Source organism: Grampus griseus (genome assembly GCF_964374135.1).
Source record: "Grampus griseus genome assembly, chromosome: 8".
In the NCBI taxonomy this organism is placed as follows: Eukaryota; Metazoa; Chordata; class Mammalia; order Artiodactyla; family Delphinidae; genus Grampus; species Grampus griseus.
Genome location: NC_139002.1, coordinates 94,771,556 through 94,790,614, shown reverse-complemented (window position 1 = coordinate 94,790,614; position 19,059 = coordinate 94,771,556). Strand labels below are relative to the sequence as shown.

The following is a 19,059-nucleotide window of genomic DNA, read 5'->3' as shown; positions in this document are numbered from 1 at the left end:
CTCTGTACCTGGAGCCCCGGGGGTAAGGGAGGGGGTTAAGCACTGGTAGGAGGAAAGCATGCAACCCGAAGCATGTCTCCTGCCACAGATCACACATGTGCAATCTGGTGTGTGATCTTAGGAAGAGTCACCACTGCAATTAGTCAAACAAGCCGCACACCGGCCCTGCTGCTAAGACTTCAACTCGAAGCCACTGTATCTTCTTCTGCCAAGCTTTCCCTAACATTATAATGGAGAAAAAATTGTAAGCCTCCCTTGTTTTACAGAACACGTGTTTTACATTGACTGAAAAGTAAATTTCTGAGAAGCACCTTCTGTTTTCCCATTATGTATCCCCAAATCAGAGATCCGTTCCAAAGCCGCAGAGACTGAATACAAACCTTGCAGCTAAGAAAGCATCACTATGATGACCACACTCACACCAGGCGTTCTATCACTGCAAGTGTCACCAGAATCTTCAGCACTTTCCGGGACTTCCTGACTCAGGGACATCACCGACCCTCCTCCTCTCAGCCTGGCCTCGTGGACTCAGCATCCCTACCCTGGGTCTTTCCCAGACGCTCTCACAGCTCGCCTCCTCCCATGTGAGTATTCACAGAGCCTGAACACAGTTCGTCTGCAAGTGGATCTTTTGCTTCCTTTTAATCAGGCCCGCAAATTCCTCAAATATAAAGCTTCACGTTTTAGGTTTTTCAAAAAGAGAAACTGACCAATTCTACTGATTATCGTTGTTTGTTTACTGACTCAAACTGTAAAAAAAAAAAAAAAAAAAAAAAAAAAATTATGAGACAACTACATTTGAGCAATGGCTAGATATTTGGTGAATATCTGGTGGTATTAAAGAACTACTGTTAATTTTTTTAGGTATGATAATAGTATTCTAGTTATATATATATATATTTTTGGCTGCATTGGGTCTTCGTTGCTGTGCGTGGGCTTACTCTAGTTGTGGTGCTACTCTTCGCTGTGGTGTGCGGGCTTCTCATTGTGGTGGCTTCTCTTGTTGCGGAGCACGGGCTCTAGGTGCGCGGGCTTCAGTAGTTGTGGCATGTGGGCTCAGCAGTTGTGGCTCGCGGGCTCTAGAGTGCAGGCTCAGTAGTGGTGGCGCACGGGCTTAGTTGCTCCGCGGCATGTGGGATCTTCCCGGACCAGGGCTCGAACCCGTGTCCCCTGCATTGGCAAGCGGATTCTTAACCACTGCACCATCAGGGAAGCCCCTGTAGTTACATTTTTTAAAAAGCTCTTATGCAGAGCCTCAAATGAAATGTTTACAGATGTAATGATATAACATCTGGGATTTGCTTCTAGATAATCTAGCGAGGAGCAGGTAGGAATACAGATAAATCAAGTTGACGACATCACAGCTGGACAGTGGGTGTGCGGGGCTCACTGTACTGGTTTCTCTTCTTTTATATAAGGTTAAAAGTTTCCGTAAGAAGTTTAAATAAATATACACCCATACGAAAGTAGAAATTTGTGAGAGATACGTGCAAAGAAAGGATAACAAAAATCTAAGGTAGTAATAAAATTATAGAATGTGTCTGAGAAAACAAAGATCAGTAAAGTCAGACATTGAAGAGGTACAATTTGCTGTCATTTGACTTAAAATAAAATGGGTATGTGAATATATACATGTGTGTGTTTGACTATAAATCCATCAAATAAAGACTCGAAAAATACAGTGTTTGATAACAGTGATTACCTCTCAGTAAGAGAGTAAAAAGAGGAGGATTTGAAAGCATACTTCTACTCTTTGTACCCCTGCATATTGTTCTAATCTTGTACCAAGAAGGTATATGTGTACCATGCATAGGATTTTTAAAACCTGAAAGAGAAAAACAGATTCAAACAGCATAAAAGATGTATTTTCTGAGCGGACATTTGCTTCAGTCCTGGTCCTTGCGTTTCCCTGAGTCAAGTAATTCTTAAATAATCACACCTAGGACTTTAGATTTCAGGGGAATCTTAGAAACAGTCTAATCTAGCCTGTCTGTTTTCTAATTTCTGAATAATCAGATGTGCAGCTCCTGCTGAAACCATTCTACACTCATGGCTCTTGCCTCCTCTGAATCCAGAAGCAAGGACAAAGGATAAGAAAAATTAACAAACAAATCTACTATCCTTACCCCACCCAGAAGACTACCTAGGCTTCAAAATGATATTTCTCCCATGGAAAGATAAAGGAGGACTATATGATGATTCATTACTTGCTACAGGATTGTCTATAATCACTTACAAAAAACACATGCACAGGGAAAACGATTTAACCTTCCTGACCCTTAACACCTAAGTACCAGCAAGGACTTACACTCTCTCCTGATTACTTGACACTTTGCTGCAGAGAAATGAAACCCCTTTTAACATGTGCACTTGATAAAAATAAAATACTTCTCCCATGCAGATACATATACCAAAATGTCAGCAAAAGTGAAATGTCCCAAACAGAAATAAGCCCTTCTCAAAACAAACCCAGAGGGGCTTCCCTGGTGGTGCAGTGGTTGAGAGTCCGCCTGCCGATGCAGGGGACACGGGTTCGTGCCCCGGTCCGGGAAGATCCCACATGCCACAGAGCGGCTGGGCCCGTGAGACATGGCCGCTGAGCCTGCGCGTCCGGAGCCTGTGCTCCACGACGGGAGAGGCCACAGCAGTGAGAGGCCCACATACTGAAGGAAAAAAAAAAAAAAACAGAACCGCAGGTGAAGACATTGCATTCCTAACAGCTCTTTCCCTTCCCTTCTCTACCCTCTAAAGTATTTCACCTTCCCAGAACAACCAAACGCATAGAACAGCAGCCCACGCAGGAACACTGGGGCTGAGAGCCAAATCAGGGATCACCTTGCGTTTAGATGGTTTCTACAGAATTTGTGTGGCCTGACTGCCCTCTATCGTCCAAAATGGTTTCTACACCAAAGTTGAGGAATGGTCCTGGGCTGTGTCTTTTCTAGTGATAATTGTATTTCCAGATAGAAACTCAATACTGACTCTAGATAATCACTTAAAGCAAAGAGGGCTTAGATTTAATCTTCTGGGGAAAAGCAGTACTAAGTGTAGATTTTCATAAATGACAATGCTGGCCTCCCACAGCTGGCCTCACCTTTTTCAGTAACAATGATCTTTTAAGAGTTAAACATCAATAAAGTTAAACATCAACTGAATAAATAATAAACATCAACTGTAATAATGATCTTTTAAGAGTTAAAGATCAACTGTAATAAACATCAACTGTAATAACTGTAAGTTAGTTATAAATGAGTTCATATGTGAAATTACAATAATCCTCTACCTTGAGTATTGCCCCGGACCCACATGTTGGGCCCAAACTTTCTGCTCTCTTCAGACCCTCGAACCCAGTGATGGGAGAGGAACCTTAAGCGGCACCTCCCTCCTGAGTTTTCCAGGAGGTGGTGCAGTCAATGCACAAAAGGGCCAAAACACAGTAAGCAACTGCAGCCGTGACGTCATGGCCGCCCCACACCGGATCTGCCTGTTCGGAAGTGTTATTAGGAAGGAAGGAAAGAAGCCCACTGACTGAAACAACAGAGAGTAAATGGTACTCAGAGTGCCCTCATTCCCCGGATGTTACGGGCTCCAATTACACAGCCACGCCCTCTCCCCTCAGTAGCTGCGACTCTACCTCTGGCAAATGCTCCCAAATGCGGAGAAAGCTGACACAAGCCAGTGAGGAACCAGGCCGTGCGGGGGCTGGAGGAGAGGTTACACTCAGGAGAGCACAACCCAGACTAGGAAGACAAGACAAACTTTAAAGATGCCCCGCTGGGACCTAAGCTCCAACTGGTTTTCCCCAACAGACTTAGGCAGGTCTGATGCTTCTAGGTCTTGAGGAGGAAAAGGCCTAGGACAATTCTCCACTTTAACAAACAATTCTGGTTACAAAGTACGTCCCAGTGGGCTGAGAAATATGATTTCTCATGAACGAAAGGGTCTTGCATTTACTTAATCCTCAGAACCCTATCACGGGGACAGCCCTAAATACACCTACCTGTCTCTGGGGACATCCAGGGCCGTGTTATAATCTGGGGGACCTCCAGGCAACATGTTGAACAGGAGGTGATTGGTTCCTCGATCCCACCTATTAAGAAATTAAACATGTAGGAGAATTCACACATCAACTATGAAGAAACAAAGACAAGTCAGTTTCTGGATGACAAGTAGTCTCCCCAACCCATAACAGGGCCTCTTCTCAGGAGTGCCTGGAGATCCCAACAGTGCATCAGGCACTGGCCTGGCTCCTTGAAAGTAAAGCTGAGGGATGTGCACTCCAAGCTTGTGCACTACAGAACTGCTTATGCTAATGAAAACCTGAACGCTACCTGAGTGTTCACCATTTGGTTACAGAAACAAAAAATAAATAAACCAAAGGCCAGTTAAATACATTAGGGAACATGTACAAAATGGAATACTATACAGCCCTTAAAGTCATGTAGAACCGACAGACGAAGATGAAATTATCTGGAAATACATTCTTGATAAATGAAGGGAAAAAGGCAGCAAGAGAACGTGTTTTGCTGTGTGATCCCATTCTGGACAAAAATGTTATATACACATCCATAGGTATATATACTTTATACAAAAATGTATACATACATGCCTACGTTTTATACAAAAATGACTGAAAAGTAACAGCAAAATATTAATGATCATCTCTTAGAGGCAGGCTTATGGAATGAACCTTACTTTCTTCTTTTTGCTTACCTGTATTTTCAGACTTTTTATAGTGAATGTATATTATGTGAGTAATAAAGAAGGGAAAAAAGTGCTTAAATTTCAAAGGAAAAGCATGGGAAGCATCCTTAGCTTCTAAACGTTAAGAGGCTGGGAACCCACAGCAGTGGCACGGGAGGGTGGTACAGAGGCCAGGTGCCCAAAGCACCAGTCCTCCTACAAGTCAGTCGCTCATCCACTCACCCCCATATGAGATAAGAGACAAGCAGGCAGCCGGACACCAGCTCAAGAGAACCACTGGCTCTGCCCCTCCTTCCCTCTAGCTCCTGGAAGACCTGCTGTGATACCTGGAGAGCTGGGCCAGCGCCTGCGCCGTCTCCTTCACGCGGAGCGCGTTCTGGTTGAGCAGGTCGATGGACGGGATAAACAGGCAGGCCCGGGCGATGTCCTCGGTGTAGTAGTCGCTGTCTGCGACGGCCGTGAGCAGCTCGTTGTACTCCTGGGAGATGGTGCTGCTCACTGGGACACCCGCATCATCCACATACTTTTTCAGAGAGTAAATGTACACCTTAATCTTGTTCTTGGGGTTGAAGCCACAGCGGTAGACGTCGAAACATGTGTGCATTCTGCAGCTGAGGTCGCCGCGCTCGGGGACGGGGCTGTCGGCCGGCAGCCTGACCACCGGCACGTCGCGGATGCTGCGCTTCTGCACGCTCCAGTCGCTCGAGGACTCGATGGAGTGCGGCCAGAACTGAAACATGCCCGTGGCGATGAGGCCCAACAGGACGATGGAGAAGAGGGTGATGTAGTAGATGCGGTGCTTGGTCTTCATTCTCGGGATGAGGGCAGGACCCCGGATGTTGTACTTGACCGAGGCACACATAATGACCCAGAGAGCCTCTTCCTCACACTCCTGGTTACCAGGGGAGAAGAGAGAAAAGTGAAGTTTTTAGGGTGGCAGATGACACTTGAAAGGACCGTTCAGCTTTGAATCTACCTCTTTTCCTTAAGTGGTCTGATGAAATAACGAAAAGGGATTTTTGACCTGTCTTATAAATAAATAAATGTGTACATATGAGAATATGATGTATTTAATATTACATACTTAATATAAATACTGTTAACATAATGTAAAAATATTACTATATTCTATAGATATATGTTCTCTGAAAGCATAAGCCGGTAAACGCATGCGACCTAGGAAGAGGGGTACTGACCAAGGAAGAAAAGTCAAAAGTGCAACAGCTGAAGACAGTTGCTTTATTTCGCTTTCAAATACTTGCCTAACATAAACTGATGCTTCATCTGGACAAACTGAGGTTTCGTTCATTGTACTAAGGCCTGTTTTCATTCATTCATTCAACCCTCATAGAGGACCTAAACAAAGAAGAAAGTGGAAACCTACCTTAGAGGAATTTATATGCTAATGAGACACAAAACCGTAACAAAATGCGGAATGTAAAAACACCACTAAGAAAATATCAAGAAAAGGCCAAGGGGTATTAGAGAAGATTAATCTTTAAATAAAATATATACTGATGTTTTATAATAAAGGGATAGTTGACACATTTAGATGGAAGGGAGAAATGAAGAAACAGGGAAGGAGGAAAGGAGAGGTGGAGGGAGGAAAAGAAAGGCCAATGAGGTAGACCCATTTCTAAAGATTGATGCCAACGATTCTTCCCACTGGTGAAGGTGCACGCCACTCGTCCAACCAAAAGGTGGAATCTCTTTCCCTTCCCCCTGAATTCGGGCTAGTCTTGTGACCTGTTTGACCAAAAGAACGTGGCCGAAGTGAGATTCTGGGGCTTCTGAGTCCAAGACTTAAGAGACCCTGTAGCCGATGGAAGCCAGCCGCCACGTTATAAGGAAGCTGAGCTCCCAGCTTAGGGCAACCTCAGGAAGACCCAAGGGGAAACTATGTGAAGCAAACGTGAACCAGCCCCGCCAAGCTCTGTAGAGATGGCAGAATCCCGAGCAAATACATCATGGCTGTTGCTGTGGCTGTCTGTAAGTTCTGAGGTGGTTTGTTATGTAGCAATAGATAAAGAGCCAATAAGCATCACTGACAGATACAAAGAAAATCCTTAGTCCTCAGCTGAAAATGCAGAGTCCCCCTGCAGACCACAAATTAAGATCCTTACCGAACAAGCCCGACACCTGATGCCTAGCTACCGTGTGGGGAGGGTAAAGCCTTGAGTGTGACTGCATCATCTGGCACAGACACGTTACTGCAACAAGAGACTTTAGGACTTCAGCATTCCACATGTCAAAATCCCGATCTTCAAAATGGCCTCATTCGGAAAAGCTATTAATATAAAGGGAAGTAACTGAAAAGCTCATAGAGGTCTATCTTAAGGTTTATCAACCATTTGCACTATAGCTAAACGGAGTTCTCCCCAGTCATGCCCACACTGTAAGACTGCTTCCTTCCTAGCCAGCAGGGTCTCGTCAAGCCTTGAATGTTGCAATCATCATCAGCTTTTTGGGTAAAATGTGCTGAATGGTCATGAATGATTTCAACTTGTATCTCTCTGAGACCATGATCTGGAACATATCAAGAAACGTGCTTGTGGGCTTCCCTGGTGGCGCACTGGTTGAGAGTCCGCCTGCCGATGCAGGGGACACGGGTTCGTGCCCCGGTCCGGGAAGATCCCACATGCCGCGGAGCGGCTGGGCCCGTGAGCCATGGCCGCTGAGCCTACGCGTCCGGAGCCTGTGCTCCGCAATGGGAGAGGCTACAACAGTGAGAGGCTCGCGTACCACCACCACCAAAAAAAAAAAAAAAAGACAAAAGAAATGTGCTTGTCATGGACTAATATATGAAAGTTCATACATTTTAAGCTTAAAGATTATCATCTTTGGGGTATATACATTAGCCATTCAATATACACTAATGGATTCCATGCCAGAAATGCAGGCACAAGAGCTATTTCACTTTTTCTGTCATTCTAACGATGAACAGGATGTTCCTAGCCTGCCCCCAACCCCTACTTACACCAGGCCCACCCTATCGTTTTCCTTCTCTCCATGCATCTCTCCTGGAGCTAGAAAAGAGGTCTTGGGACAAATGCACGCAAGGAGCTGCACTCTCCATATACCACGTGCCAGAACTGCCCAACAGGCTCTCAAGGTGTGTCTATATCCGAATCAGTGGTTCTCAAACACCCAAACGATAAGAAGCACACAGGGAGAGCTTGTTAAAACACAGAGTCCTTAGCCCCAGCACTGGAGGGTTGTATTAGTAGGTCTAAAATAAGGTCAAAGAATCCACCGATTTAGCAAGCCCCTTGCATGTTTATTTTATGCAGCTAGGTTTGAAATCTTCACTAATGTTAGACAAACTACCATTTAACATAGTAGCTTTTTTCTTTTTAAATTTATTTTATTTATTTATTTTTGGCTGTGTTGGGTCTTTGTTGCTGCATGCGGACTTTATCTAGTTGCAGCGAGCAGTGGCTACTCTTCATTGCAGTGCGGTGGCTTCTCTTGTTGCAGAGCACGGGCTCTAGGCGTGTGGGCTTCACTAGTGTGACACGCAGGCTCAGTAGTTGTGGCGCACGGGCTTAGCTGCTCCACAGCATGTGCCATCTTCCCAGACCAGGGCTCGAACCTGTGTCCCCTGCACTGGCAGGCGGGTTCTTAACCACTGCAACACCAGGGCACAGTAGCTTTTAAAACTTTTTTTAAACTAAAACCTATAAGACAACATTTTATATTATGACCCAATACAGACATAGATGTGTATGTATAATATCTGAAATAAAACAAATATTTCACAAAACACTATTTTCACAAAACAATGTTTAACCTTAGTACATAGTATTAGCCACAGAACATGTGATGAACACTGTGTTCTTCTATTATCCTATTGCTTCTTAAAAATACTGGCCATAACCTACTAGAGCAATAATCCACCAAGGTAGTATCCACATATGACCTTTACAATGTTCATGAGCTCCAGATTATAAAAAAAGACATTACCACAACAAAATAAATCCAAAGATAATAGAAGGAATTAAGTAATAAATAAAAGCACAGAAATTAATTAATTAAAACCCAAATAGGATCAACAAAGCTAAACCTTTTTTTAAAAAGACTAAAGAAATTGACATTTGGGCTTCCCTGGTGGCGCAGTGGTTGAGAATCTGCCTGCCAATGCAGGGGACACGGGTTTGAGCCCTGGTCTGGGAGGATCCCACATGCCGCGGAGCAACTAGGCCCGTGAGCCACAACTACTGAGCCTACGCGTCTGGAGCCTGTGCTCCGCAACAAGAGAGGCCACGATAGTGAGAGGCCCGCGCACCGCGATGAAGAGTGGCCCCCGCTTGCCACAACTAGAGAAAGCCCTTGCACAGAAACGAAGACCCAACACAGCAAAAAATAAATAAATAAATAAACTCCTACCCCCAACATCTTCTTTAAAAAAAAAAAAAAGAAAGAAATTGACATTTGACATAATTCTGGTAAGATTAATCAAGATAAAGAGAAAATAAAGCACAAATAAATACTAGAATGAAAAGGGGCCCATAACTCTAAATACTGCATGTATTTAAAAGATGAGATGGTATCAATGAACTTATACCAAAATATTTGAAAATTTAAATGAAATGGAGAGATTCTTTAAAAAATATACCTTATTAAAACAGTCTCAAGGAGAAACAGCAAACCTGGAAAGCTCTATAACATTAAAGAAACTGAAGCAAAAGTTTAAAAAATCTTCCTATAAAGAAAATTCCAGATCCAAAAGATTTTCCAAGTTCTACCAAACAGTCAAGAAACAATAATTCCAATTTTACACAAAGTTTGGAAAAAAGAAGAAACATTTCCTGACCTACTTTAGGAGGCTAGTATAACACTAATACCAAAAATCTTAGACCAGTGATTCTCAAAATACAGTCTGGGGGCTCCAGGGGGTCCCCAAGACCCTTTCAAAGGATCTGAACTATTTTTATAATAACACTGACATTATTTTTTCACCTTCCATTTGCCAGAGGCTACATGATGTGTGATAATGCAAAGACTGAAGGCAGAAGTAGACACAAAAATCCAGCTGTCAAGTTCTTCCAAACATAATGAAATACATCAACTCACAGATTCAAGATGCTCAACTCCAAGTACAATATATACAAAAAAAACCAAAAACAAGACAAAAACCAACTAGATATGTCAAAGTAAAACCACTAAAAAGAAAGCCAAAGAAAAATATTAAAAGCAGCCAGAGGGGAGGAAATCTATTCAAGGCAGATTAAAGAGCTATACGTAACAGGCAAAACTGTAAGATAGTTAGAACACAAAAGAGAATATCTGTGAATTCCAGGCAGAGAACGATGTCCAAAATGAAATGCAAAAAATGCACATCACAAAAAGATAAAATAATAAATTCAGTGTTACAATCAGGAACTTTTATTCATCAGAAGACATCATAAGGAAGTAAAAAGACAGGCTATAAACTAGAAGATATTTGCAATACAGGTAACCAATAGGACTAACTAGCAACCAGAATAAAGAGCTCCTACAAAGTAATAAGAAACAAACAAAAAAGCCAAAACAACAGAAAACTAAAGACTTAAACAAGAATGTCACAGAAGAGGCCACAAAATGGCACATGAACATCTGAAAAGATGTTTAGTCTAATTAATGGACAGGAAAAGTATGCCAATAAAACGGCAAGACATCTTCTACCCACCAGCATGGCAGAATGTCAGCATCAAACACCACCAAGTGCTGGTGGTGACCTGGAGCCACAGGAACTCCAAGAGTAGGAGCGTGACCTGGCTCCACAGTCCCAAGGGGGCATCAGGAGGGCTGGAAAGAAGAGAGGCTGACACCCACTATGTTAGAGTCCTACGCATCACACTTTGCTTCGTACCTGTCACAGTTTGAGTCCCCCCATCATTAACCCCCCAAAAAGAACCAGAGACGAGGATGGGGGTGCAGGCAGTTTTACTTGGGAGCTAGAGAACAGAGCAAGAAGAGAGACAGGGAGCCAGGGAAAGCCAGTAGGAGTGTGTTATCAAGCTGGGTAACAGGGGCTCTTTAGGAACCCTCTGAAGAACCATGCAAACTACACCATGTCCCTCAGAAGGAGGAGAGGCCAGGTCATTTATCTGCAAACTCCTATCCACCATTGCTTGCAGGTTGCCTGGTGTTATTATCAGCTCTGACCCTGTACTTAACAGCCCTCAGAAGGTCTGGATATTCTCCTTTCCTTGATGTACCACAAGTCTGATAAAGACCTACAGTTCCCTTGAGGAAGGACTCGGGAAACATCTGTCTATACTTTCAGGGATGTTGCAAAGTTCTTCTCCAAAGAGATCCAGCCTCCCCCTCAATCCACGGGATACAGGTCTGAGAGCTGGCTCACATCTGAAAACTAGGTGATAGTGATTCTTCCAGTGCAGCAGCTGACATCAGCCTTCTACTTGTCATCTGTTGATTTTTTTTTTCTGGTTATACAGTGAAACAATACCCTAGTTGGCTGCCCATCTATACCCTCTATAGGAATGCCAGGCTCTCTTAGCATCACAGTGGGTCCAGACACACTGGTTTCGAGTCAAGCCTCACTGCTTATTATGGATATTGTGTCTGCCTTGCCTCTGATGGTTAGTGCCACCACCTGGCTTCTGCCATTTCAGAATCCTATCATCCTCATTGATACTTGGGAACCCAGCTCCATAGTCAAATCTCATAAGGTCAATCCTGGCCTATAGAGGAGAATCAACGCTGAGCTTCTCAAACGTGCTGGTCCCCTCCCTGCGGTTCCACATTACCAGAGGGAAGGGAGAACGCCCTCCTGGGAGCATGGGCAGGAAATGCACCTCTGGCCTCAAGTAATAAATCTATTTCAAATCTCCACCTCCCTGAACCTCTGACCCTCACCTTAATATTCTGCCAACACAGCTCTGGCACCTTTACCTCATTTACTCCAGACTAGGGTTTCTCAAGCTCAGAACTAGTGACATTTTGGGCCAAACGATTCTTTTCTGTGGGGAGCTGTTCTGTACAATGCAGAACGTTTAGTAGCATCCCTGGTCTCTAATCAAGAGAAGCCAGAAGCAACCCCTAGTTGTGACAACTAAAAATACACCCAGACATTGCCAAATACCCCCTGGGGAGGCAAACTGGCCCTCAGTTGAGAACCAACGCTATGACAGTCATATCCAAGGTTCCAGGAGCCTGCCCAGCAGCACATCAGGACCAGCTTGTCCCTGCAAGGCCATGAAACCCTGAATCAGGAGAGAATCCTCCCAAGAGTCACTCCCACTTGGCTTCACAGTCCACCGCTACCCCACTTTTGGTCTGACACCCTCAAGATTCATTCCCGTGTGTCCCTCCAGTTCCTGCTGGTCCACACGAGCCAGGTCCTACAGCTCTTCCAGTACAACAGCTATCACCCCAGCAGCAGGGGCTGTACTTCCCCACTTAGGCAGTGCTGAGATCTGAGGGCAGGGATGGGCAATGTTGACGAGGAGAAGCACTACCTTGCAAAGTATCCACCTCCAGGGAAGGCTCTGCATAGTGTCAGGTAAGGAGCGCTTCTTCTCAGCAATGGAGAGAGAGACTTCTGCTGGCCCAGAGGATCTAGCAAATCTGGGAGTTCAGTCCTCAGCGCCTCCACCCAAAATCTCCATCCTAAGACTCACGGTCCCACTTCTTCCCCATCATGGCCCTGACTTCAGCAGAAGCAGCCTGTCAAGGCCGTGCACTCAGCTTCCTTTGCAGTTCAGCCATAATTACGATGAAATTCTGGGCCTGATTTTCAACACAGCCTGCCCTCCAGCTGCAGGAAACGCTGCCATGGAGTTCTATCTTTCACAATGCGTCCCGAGTTGATATCTGGCTAATCTGAGCCTGATCGCACCTAAGGCCTCTAAGGGGATAACAAGAGCCAACCAATTCCACCAGCGTCATCATGACCACGGTCCACACACTGCTCGAGCGCTAGAGTTCCTGTGCCAGCCAATGCTTTCCTTTCTACCTGAACCTCATCCCAACTCTCCACTGGTCAGCCTGACTACTCAGTGACGCTAGAGGGCACCAGGGGTTATCAACGCCTCACCTACCCCCAGCAAAGGGGTCCTGGTTGCCACCTGAGGGTGAGCGATTCCAGTCTCACAACGCTATTCTCAGGACCTGCTTTCTAGAGCCACTTCCAGTACCAACCGCCTTAGTTTATGTTCTGCCAAACTAAAAATGGCTTGGGTGCAAGCAGCTTGCAGAAGACGAATCCAGAAAGCCAGAGGGAGGGAGTAAGGAGAGGAGTTGGAGAAGAACGGAAAGCCACGAGGGTGCATTACCGTGCTGGCTGCCATACTGAGCTGGGCAGATGGGGCTCAACCCTTCTAGGGTCCCTCCGAAAAATGCACCTGAGAACTGCCCCTTTCAAGGACATTCATCCGCGAAGCCTATCCATCCCGCGCCTCCCCCACCCCCACCCCCCACCTGAGGGCTGTTCCCAGGGATATAAACTCACATTTCTGAGGTTTGCCTACACTGGCTAAGTGAGCGTCCATAGGTCTGTGCTGAACAGCTGAGAGAGATGGCGAGCACTTGAGGTGGAGTAAAAACTCTTAGTAAAAAAAGAAATGAGGGGAAAAGCCTTAAGTGAACAAGAAACCAGCCCCTAACTAAGTCGAGCTTCAGAGACCGAGAACTCTCGGTGAACATCCTTGTACCTTTCACAGGCTTCATTACAGCACTTGCCAGACTGTAGTAATTGGTTATGTAATTGCAAGTCTCTCTTCTACTGGTCATTTTCTTGTAATCAGAGTTTTTCATCTCTGCTCAGTATTCCCAGCATCTAATATCATGTCTAGAACACATTCCATGTAAACATAAATGTTTGTTGAATGAAGGAGTGTCTATATACTTCCCAGTTCCGTCAGCACACACACTGTTCAAGGCCCAAGTTTTGAGTAATTATATGGTGATGAACTCTGATCATTTTCTTTCTTGAATTAGAGTTTTCAAAGGGGGGGGGTGCGGAAAAAGACAGGTAATTTCACAGATGGAATTTTCTGTACCTACCCTTGACCACCCTCCTCTCCCCTAACACTGAGCTTCCCCAAGAGGACAAACCAAAAGGAATCTCCTATTAATGAATGTTTTTCCATATAATACCACAACCTGGGTCAAAATAAGAATTTCACAACAAGCCCTACAAACTTTAGCCTCCTCAAAGCACATCAAATCTGTCCCTGCAAAACACTGGAATCATCCGGCTAGATGTCAGGCACTGAATCACTGGAAAAATCTTTCAACCTCACTCTACTGTCAAGATGAGATGCATTTTCTGTTCCTGGAATTAGTTATTCCTAAATCTTGCCTGAATAACCTTTCCTTAGTGCTTCAGGCTATGTCCAATCCGCTTAGTCCAAAGTTTGCAGTCCCAAACTCTCATCTTCTTAACCTTTTTACAGAAGCCCTCACAGATGAACTCTTGGGGCCGCTGCTACCCTGGAACTTAACTCACCTGTTCCTGAAAACAAAGGAACCAAATATTAACCGAAGCAGGAAAATCTGCAATTCACTGCCTTACCTGATAGGATCCTTTACAATTAAAGTTATGTTATAGTGAACCACCCCTAAAAATGATTCCAAATTTAAAAAACAAAAACCTGTGCCCCTTTGTGGGAATTATACTATAATTAACACAGTGCATATAACTAAGGAACTACTGACAATAACTAAACTTTACTGCAGACCCACTACATGCCAGGATCTGTTTTAAGCATTCTGCGTTAACCTAATCTTCCTAAGAGTGCCCTGTGACAATCTATGATTATCCTCATTTTACAGACAGGGAAAGTAACAAGGAAGGCTAAGCAATTTGCCCAATGTCACACAACTAGAAAATGCCAATGCTAGGATCTGGAGAATGGCAGCCTGGCTCCGGAGCCTGCGCTCTCTAACCCCCATGTGAAGCTGCCTCCCCTAATTTCCCTTAAAAGCCTGAATTAGATACACCTTTTTCAGTCCTCAATTAACCAGCATAATTTGACAGACGCAAATCTATCCATTTACACCAGCATTTGCAACCAGATGGCTTAAGTCAGCGGCAGTGAGGAGTGATAGAAATTGAGTCATGTATTTTATTACTGTAAATAGCCTTTGAGCTCTGAAATTTACAAACTAAGTCCAGTTTAAGTCCTCAGGGCACTCAATTAACTTAGAAGAAGAATTTAAATTTCTATTTCAAGACATCTTCAGACAGATAAATCAAGGACCCTTCTAGATTAGCACTTCCCAATAAGTTACACCAAGTAATTTTAACCTCAAAACTGTATACATAGATCTGGTTCCCGCCGCCAATAAGTAAAACTCCAAGTGCCTCTGAGCTTCAGATAGATGTCTAGAGCCCGGACCGCTGGCCACCCTCCTCACCAGAGCATCCGGTCCTGCCCAGGGCATCTGGTACCGCACGGGACGCCACTGGCCAAGGCAGAACCCAGAGCTGAAAAATCCCAGTGGGAGAAAGCAGATCCCTGTGGCTCGCGGGAAGGAGCTGGCAGCAGAGAGAGGTCACGGCAGAGGGTGGGGCCTTCGGAAAAGGAAGCCACAGGATCCCGGGAAAAAGGAAAGGTGCGGACGGGGAATAGAAGTGGGCAAGGAAACAGGTGGGAAACCAAAGTGCTAGGCGGGTCGGGTGGCGAAGGAGAAGGCGGGGAGGAAATCAAAGCGCACCCAAAGCGGGAATTCACAGGGAGTGGCGCCGGCCTCTTGCAGCCCTCGGACCTCCGCGCGGTCCGCGCTTCCCCGGCGATTCGTCCCCGACTCCGCCGCGGCCCGGGGAGGCCCGAGCCCTCACCGGGGGCCCGCCCGGCCCTTCCGCGCCGCGCTTACCTCGGCCACGGTTGCCTCCTGCTCGGCCCCGCACTCGGTCACCGGCTCATGCCGCGGGGCACTGGCCACAGCCGCCTGGGTGGGATCGCACGAAGCTGCTGGTCGCCGCCGCCTGCGCCGGGTCTGCGGTAGCTAGCGGGGAGCACTGGGCCGGCTGGGATCGGCGGCCTGACACCCAGCGCACTGCGCATGCGCGAGCGGCCCCTGCCCGCGCCCCCTGCTGGACAGGAGGAGTCAAGGCACCGCTTAGGGTTTCTCCCAGGTAGGCGGGCGAAACTCAGGCTCCACAGAGAAATCCATAGACACGCAGCCTCGTTCGTAATTAAAGAAATTAATTAAAGTTAAGCCCCATGCTTAACTTACAAAACTGTTTATAAAACTGACAAAAATGTAAACGTTTTAGTATAATCGGTATTCATGCGCGTGCAACATTCCTGAAAGGGAATTTGGCAGTTATCCATTAAACGTAAAATGCAGGTAACTTTCCCCAACAATCCCTCTGTATGGAGTTTACCCTATGGATACTCTCAACGACGTTTATCAAAAATATTCATTACAGTACTGTTTCTAATAATAGCGAAAACCCGGACACAACCAAAATAAACTACGGAAAATTTGATATTAATCAAAATAAATTATTAGAATGTAATAATGAGAGAATGAATACGTATGTTGGTATGGAAAAATCTCAAAGACATGTTAATATGAAAACATGGTTTAAAACAGTAGACGAGGACTTCCCTGGTGGCGCAGTGGTTGAGAGTCCGCCTGCCGATGCAGGGGACACGGGTTCGTGCCCCGGTCTGGGAAGATCCCACATGCCGCGGAGCGGCTGGGCCCGTGAGCCATGGCCGCTGAGCCTGCGCATCCGGAGCCTGTGCTCCGCAACGGGAGAGGCCACAACAGTGAGAGGCCCGTGTACCACAAAAAAAAAAAAAAAAAACAGTAGACGAGTATGATCCTTTTTATGTAATAAAATATACATATATATGTATGCAGAAACAAGACAAAATATATATGTAGATGCTTAGATTCAGGCACTTATATATAACATTTTTTCTGGAAATAATTCAAGAAGCAATAAACAGTTTTAGAGGGATTAATTGTGGAGGTAGAAATGGGGGAGAAAAACTTTCATTTTCATTTTGTTTCTGTATTATTTACATGATCTAGCCTCCTACGTGCACAGCAAAACCCCTGTCATAAGACAGTAAGTGGAGTCTAAAAAATTCAATCAAAATGCAGAGTGATGTTATTGAGAAGTTAATGAAATGACCCCACTGAGCCTATGCAGTTTACAGACAACGGCTGCAGAATCCAAATCCATCTGGTCTCAGCTGTGCCTCAGCACCATCTGGTGGAAGCTGTCACTTAGAACTTAAATATTCATAGGGATGATTCTGAGTCTAGAGACCCACTGGGGCTTCCAGCAGCAACAGTGATTCCAAGAATATTCTTGTGAGTTAATGCCTGCTTAACAAAGATCCAGAGAGATTGGGATGAGAATATTCTGAAGACAGGAAAACACATTCTGCTTCCCCACATCTAAGAGAGCATTTGCTCTGCTCTTCAAATCCACACCCCCCCAAAAAAAATGATAAGAAATTTTAGCACACATACACCACATTTGAGAAACGGTAAGTGGAAAGCATTTTCACTTTCTTCTTTGTCTTTCTCTGTAAACATTTTAAATGAATTATTTTTTCATTAAATGAGGACTTTCTGTGTTAAAGACCTGTGTTAGGCATAGCCTTTGAAGAACCTGCCTATCTTATTCACCTTTTATAACCCTAAACATGCATAGTGCCTGGCACATAGGAAGTGCTCAATGAGTAGTTTTTGAATGAATAAAGGGTGCCCAGACGCTGGGAGGAGCTCAATAGAAAGAAAACAAATGCACAAGTAAGATTCACCAAAGCAGAGGATGGAGAGTGGCATAGGAAAATGTACACAAAATGCTACAGCAGGGGTCCCCAACCCCCGGGCCGGTACTGGTTGCCACCAGTCGGTAGAAAAACTGTCTTCCACAAAACCGGTCCCTGGTGCCAAAAAGGTTGGGGACCACTGTGCTACAGGGTTCAAGAGAGAAAGCGATCACATCCAACTGGAAAGATGTAGGAAGACCTCACGCAAGAGTTGACACATTTGCTGGTCCTGGAGGACAGTTAGGATTTTGACAAATAGAGGACAAAGAGGGCATTCCCTCAGAGAAAAAAAACCATGAGCAAGGGCACAGATGTGAGCAAGAAGGAGAAGCAGTCAGAAAGAGCAAGTGTCTTTTAAACCAGCATGGTTCAAACGGTGGGGCTACATTTCTAGGGGTAGAAACCATGCAAGGAATTGGAGGTGAGAAAGTAAAGAAGCTGTGATATTAGAAGTTACGTGATGCTAAAGCAGCTGAGAGCGACTGCAGAGAAGAATGAGAAAGAAAACTGTGGGCCAGGACCTGAAGTCTCAGAAGGTAGAAAAGTACTTGTGGTCGGTGGTTAGAAGAGAGACTGTAGAAAGACATTTCATTACTTGCTCTGAAGGTACAGGAGAAAGCAAAGACCATGCAGAGTCCCGCGTACCCAGTGAGCCAGGAGAAGTGCAAGTGAGCGTTAAAAAGCGTGTGGTTTTCAAGGATAGTGGCATCATCAGCCACTTTTTGTTTTTTTGTTTGTTTGTTTTGCAGTACACGGGCCTCTCACTGTTGTGGCCTCTCCCGTTGCGGAGCACAGGCTCCGGACGCGCAGGCTCAGCCGCCATGGCTCACGGGCCCACCCGCTCCGCGGCACGTGGGATCTTCCCGGACCGGGGCACGAACCCGTGTCCCCTGCATCGGCAGGCGGACTCTCAACCACTGCGCCACCAGGGAAGCCCCATCAGCCACTTTTTTGAAAGAGAGTTTACAATGAAGAGCAATTGCTAGTGTGGAGATGAATGCCAGCTTTACCACTTCCTTTACATGATAGCAGTCTGTAAGTATGGAGAAAGGTACATTCCCCAAAAAAAAGACTCCGTGAAAGAATTGTTCTGTGGTATTTCACGTTGGGTCAGCTTACACGACACTGGCAGGCAGCCTGGGTGGACCAGAAAACACCTATCAACACCAGAGCAAATATAATGAACACTCTCTCAAATGGATACTGAGCTCACAAAAGAAGTAAAGAAAATATACAAGGAGCCAAAAATGAAGGTGAAGTGAGAAAATTGAGTGTTGAAGGTACAGTTTGGGCACACAAGATGGGAAGATGTGGAGAAAACCATGCAAAGCTAGGCTATTGAGATGGACGGCTGGAAAAATGTGCTCAACTTCAGTAACAAACCAAAAAAAAAACTTGTCTGTCTTGTCCAGAGAATGGGAAAAGAAGAGTCTCTGCTGAGAAGCTTTAATTTCAAGCTTCACAACAAGGTGGGATTTGAATGGATACTGCCAGCATGGTCCAGGAAGTTCCCCACCTAAAGAGTAACTTGAAGCAAAGGAAACATAAATCCCCTCTGGAGGGTCATGCCCTCAAGGCAAACTGCCCAGGATTCTGACAAACATAA

The 19,059-nt window shown here is 45.2% G+C and overlaps 1 protein-coding gene across 2 annotated transcripts in view; it reads right to left on the bottom strand.

Annotated features, from left to right (window-relative positions):
- The window catches only part of EXT2 (exostosin glycosyltransferase 2), a 129,314-nt gene extending 113,630 nt beyond the window's left edge, over positions 1–15,684 (bottom strand). Inside the window, exons 1-3 of one of the 2 annotated variants that reach the window (XM_082660262.1) lie at positions 15,529–15,684; positions 5,031–5,596; positions 4,001–4,090 (exon numbers count right to left, since the gene is read on the bottom strand). In XM_082660262.1, the coding sequence (XP_082516388.1) occupies positions 4,001–4,090; positions 5,031–5,566 (626 nt within the window). In that variant the 5' untranslated portion in view covers positions 5,567–5,596; positions 15,529–15,684. Of the gene's footprint in view, positions 1–4,000; positions 4,091–5,030; positions 5,597–15,069; positions 15,177–15,528 lie in introns of those variants that run through there. The other variant, XM_082660261.1, reaches the window with a different exon arrangement.
- Between the last annotated feature and the right edge of the window lie 3,375 nt (positions 15,685–19,059).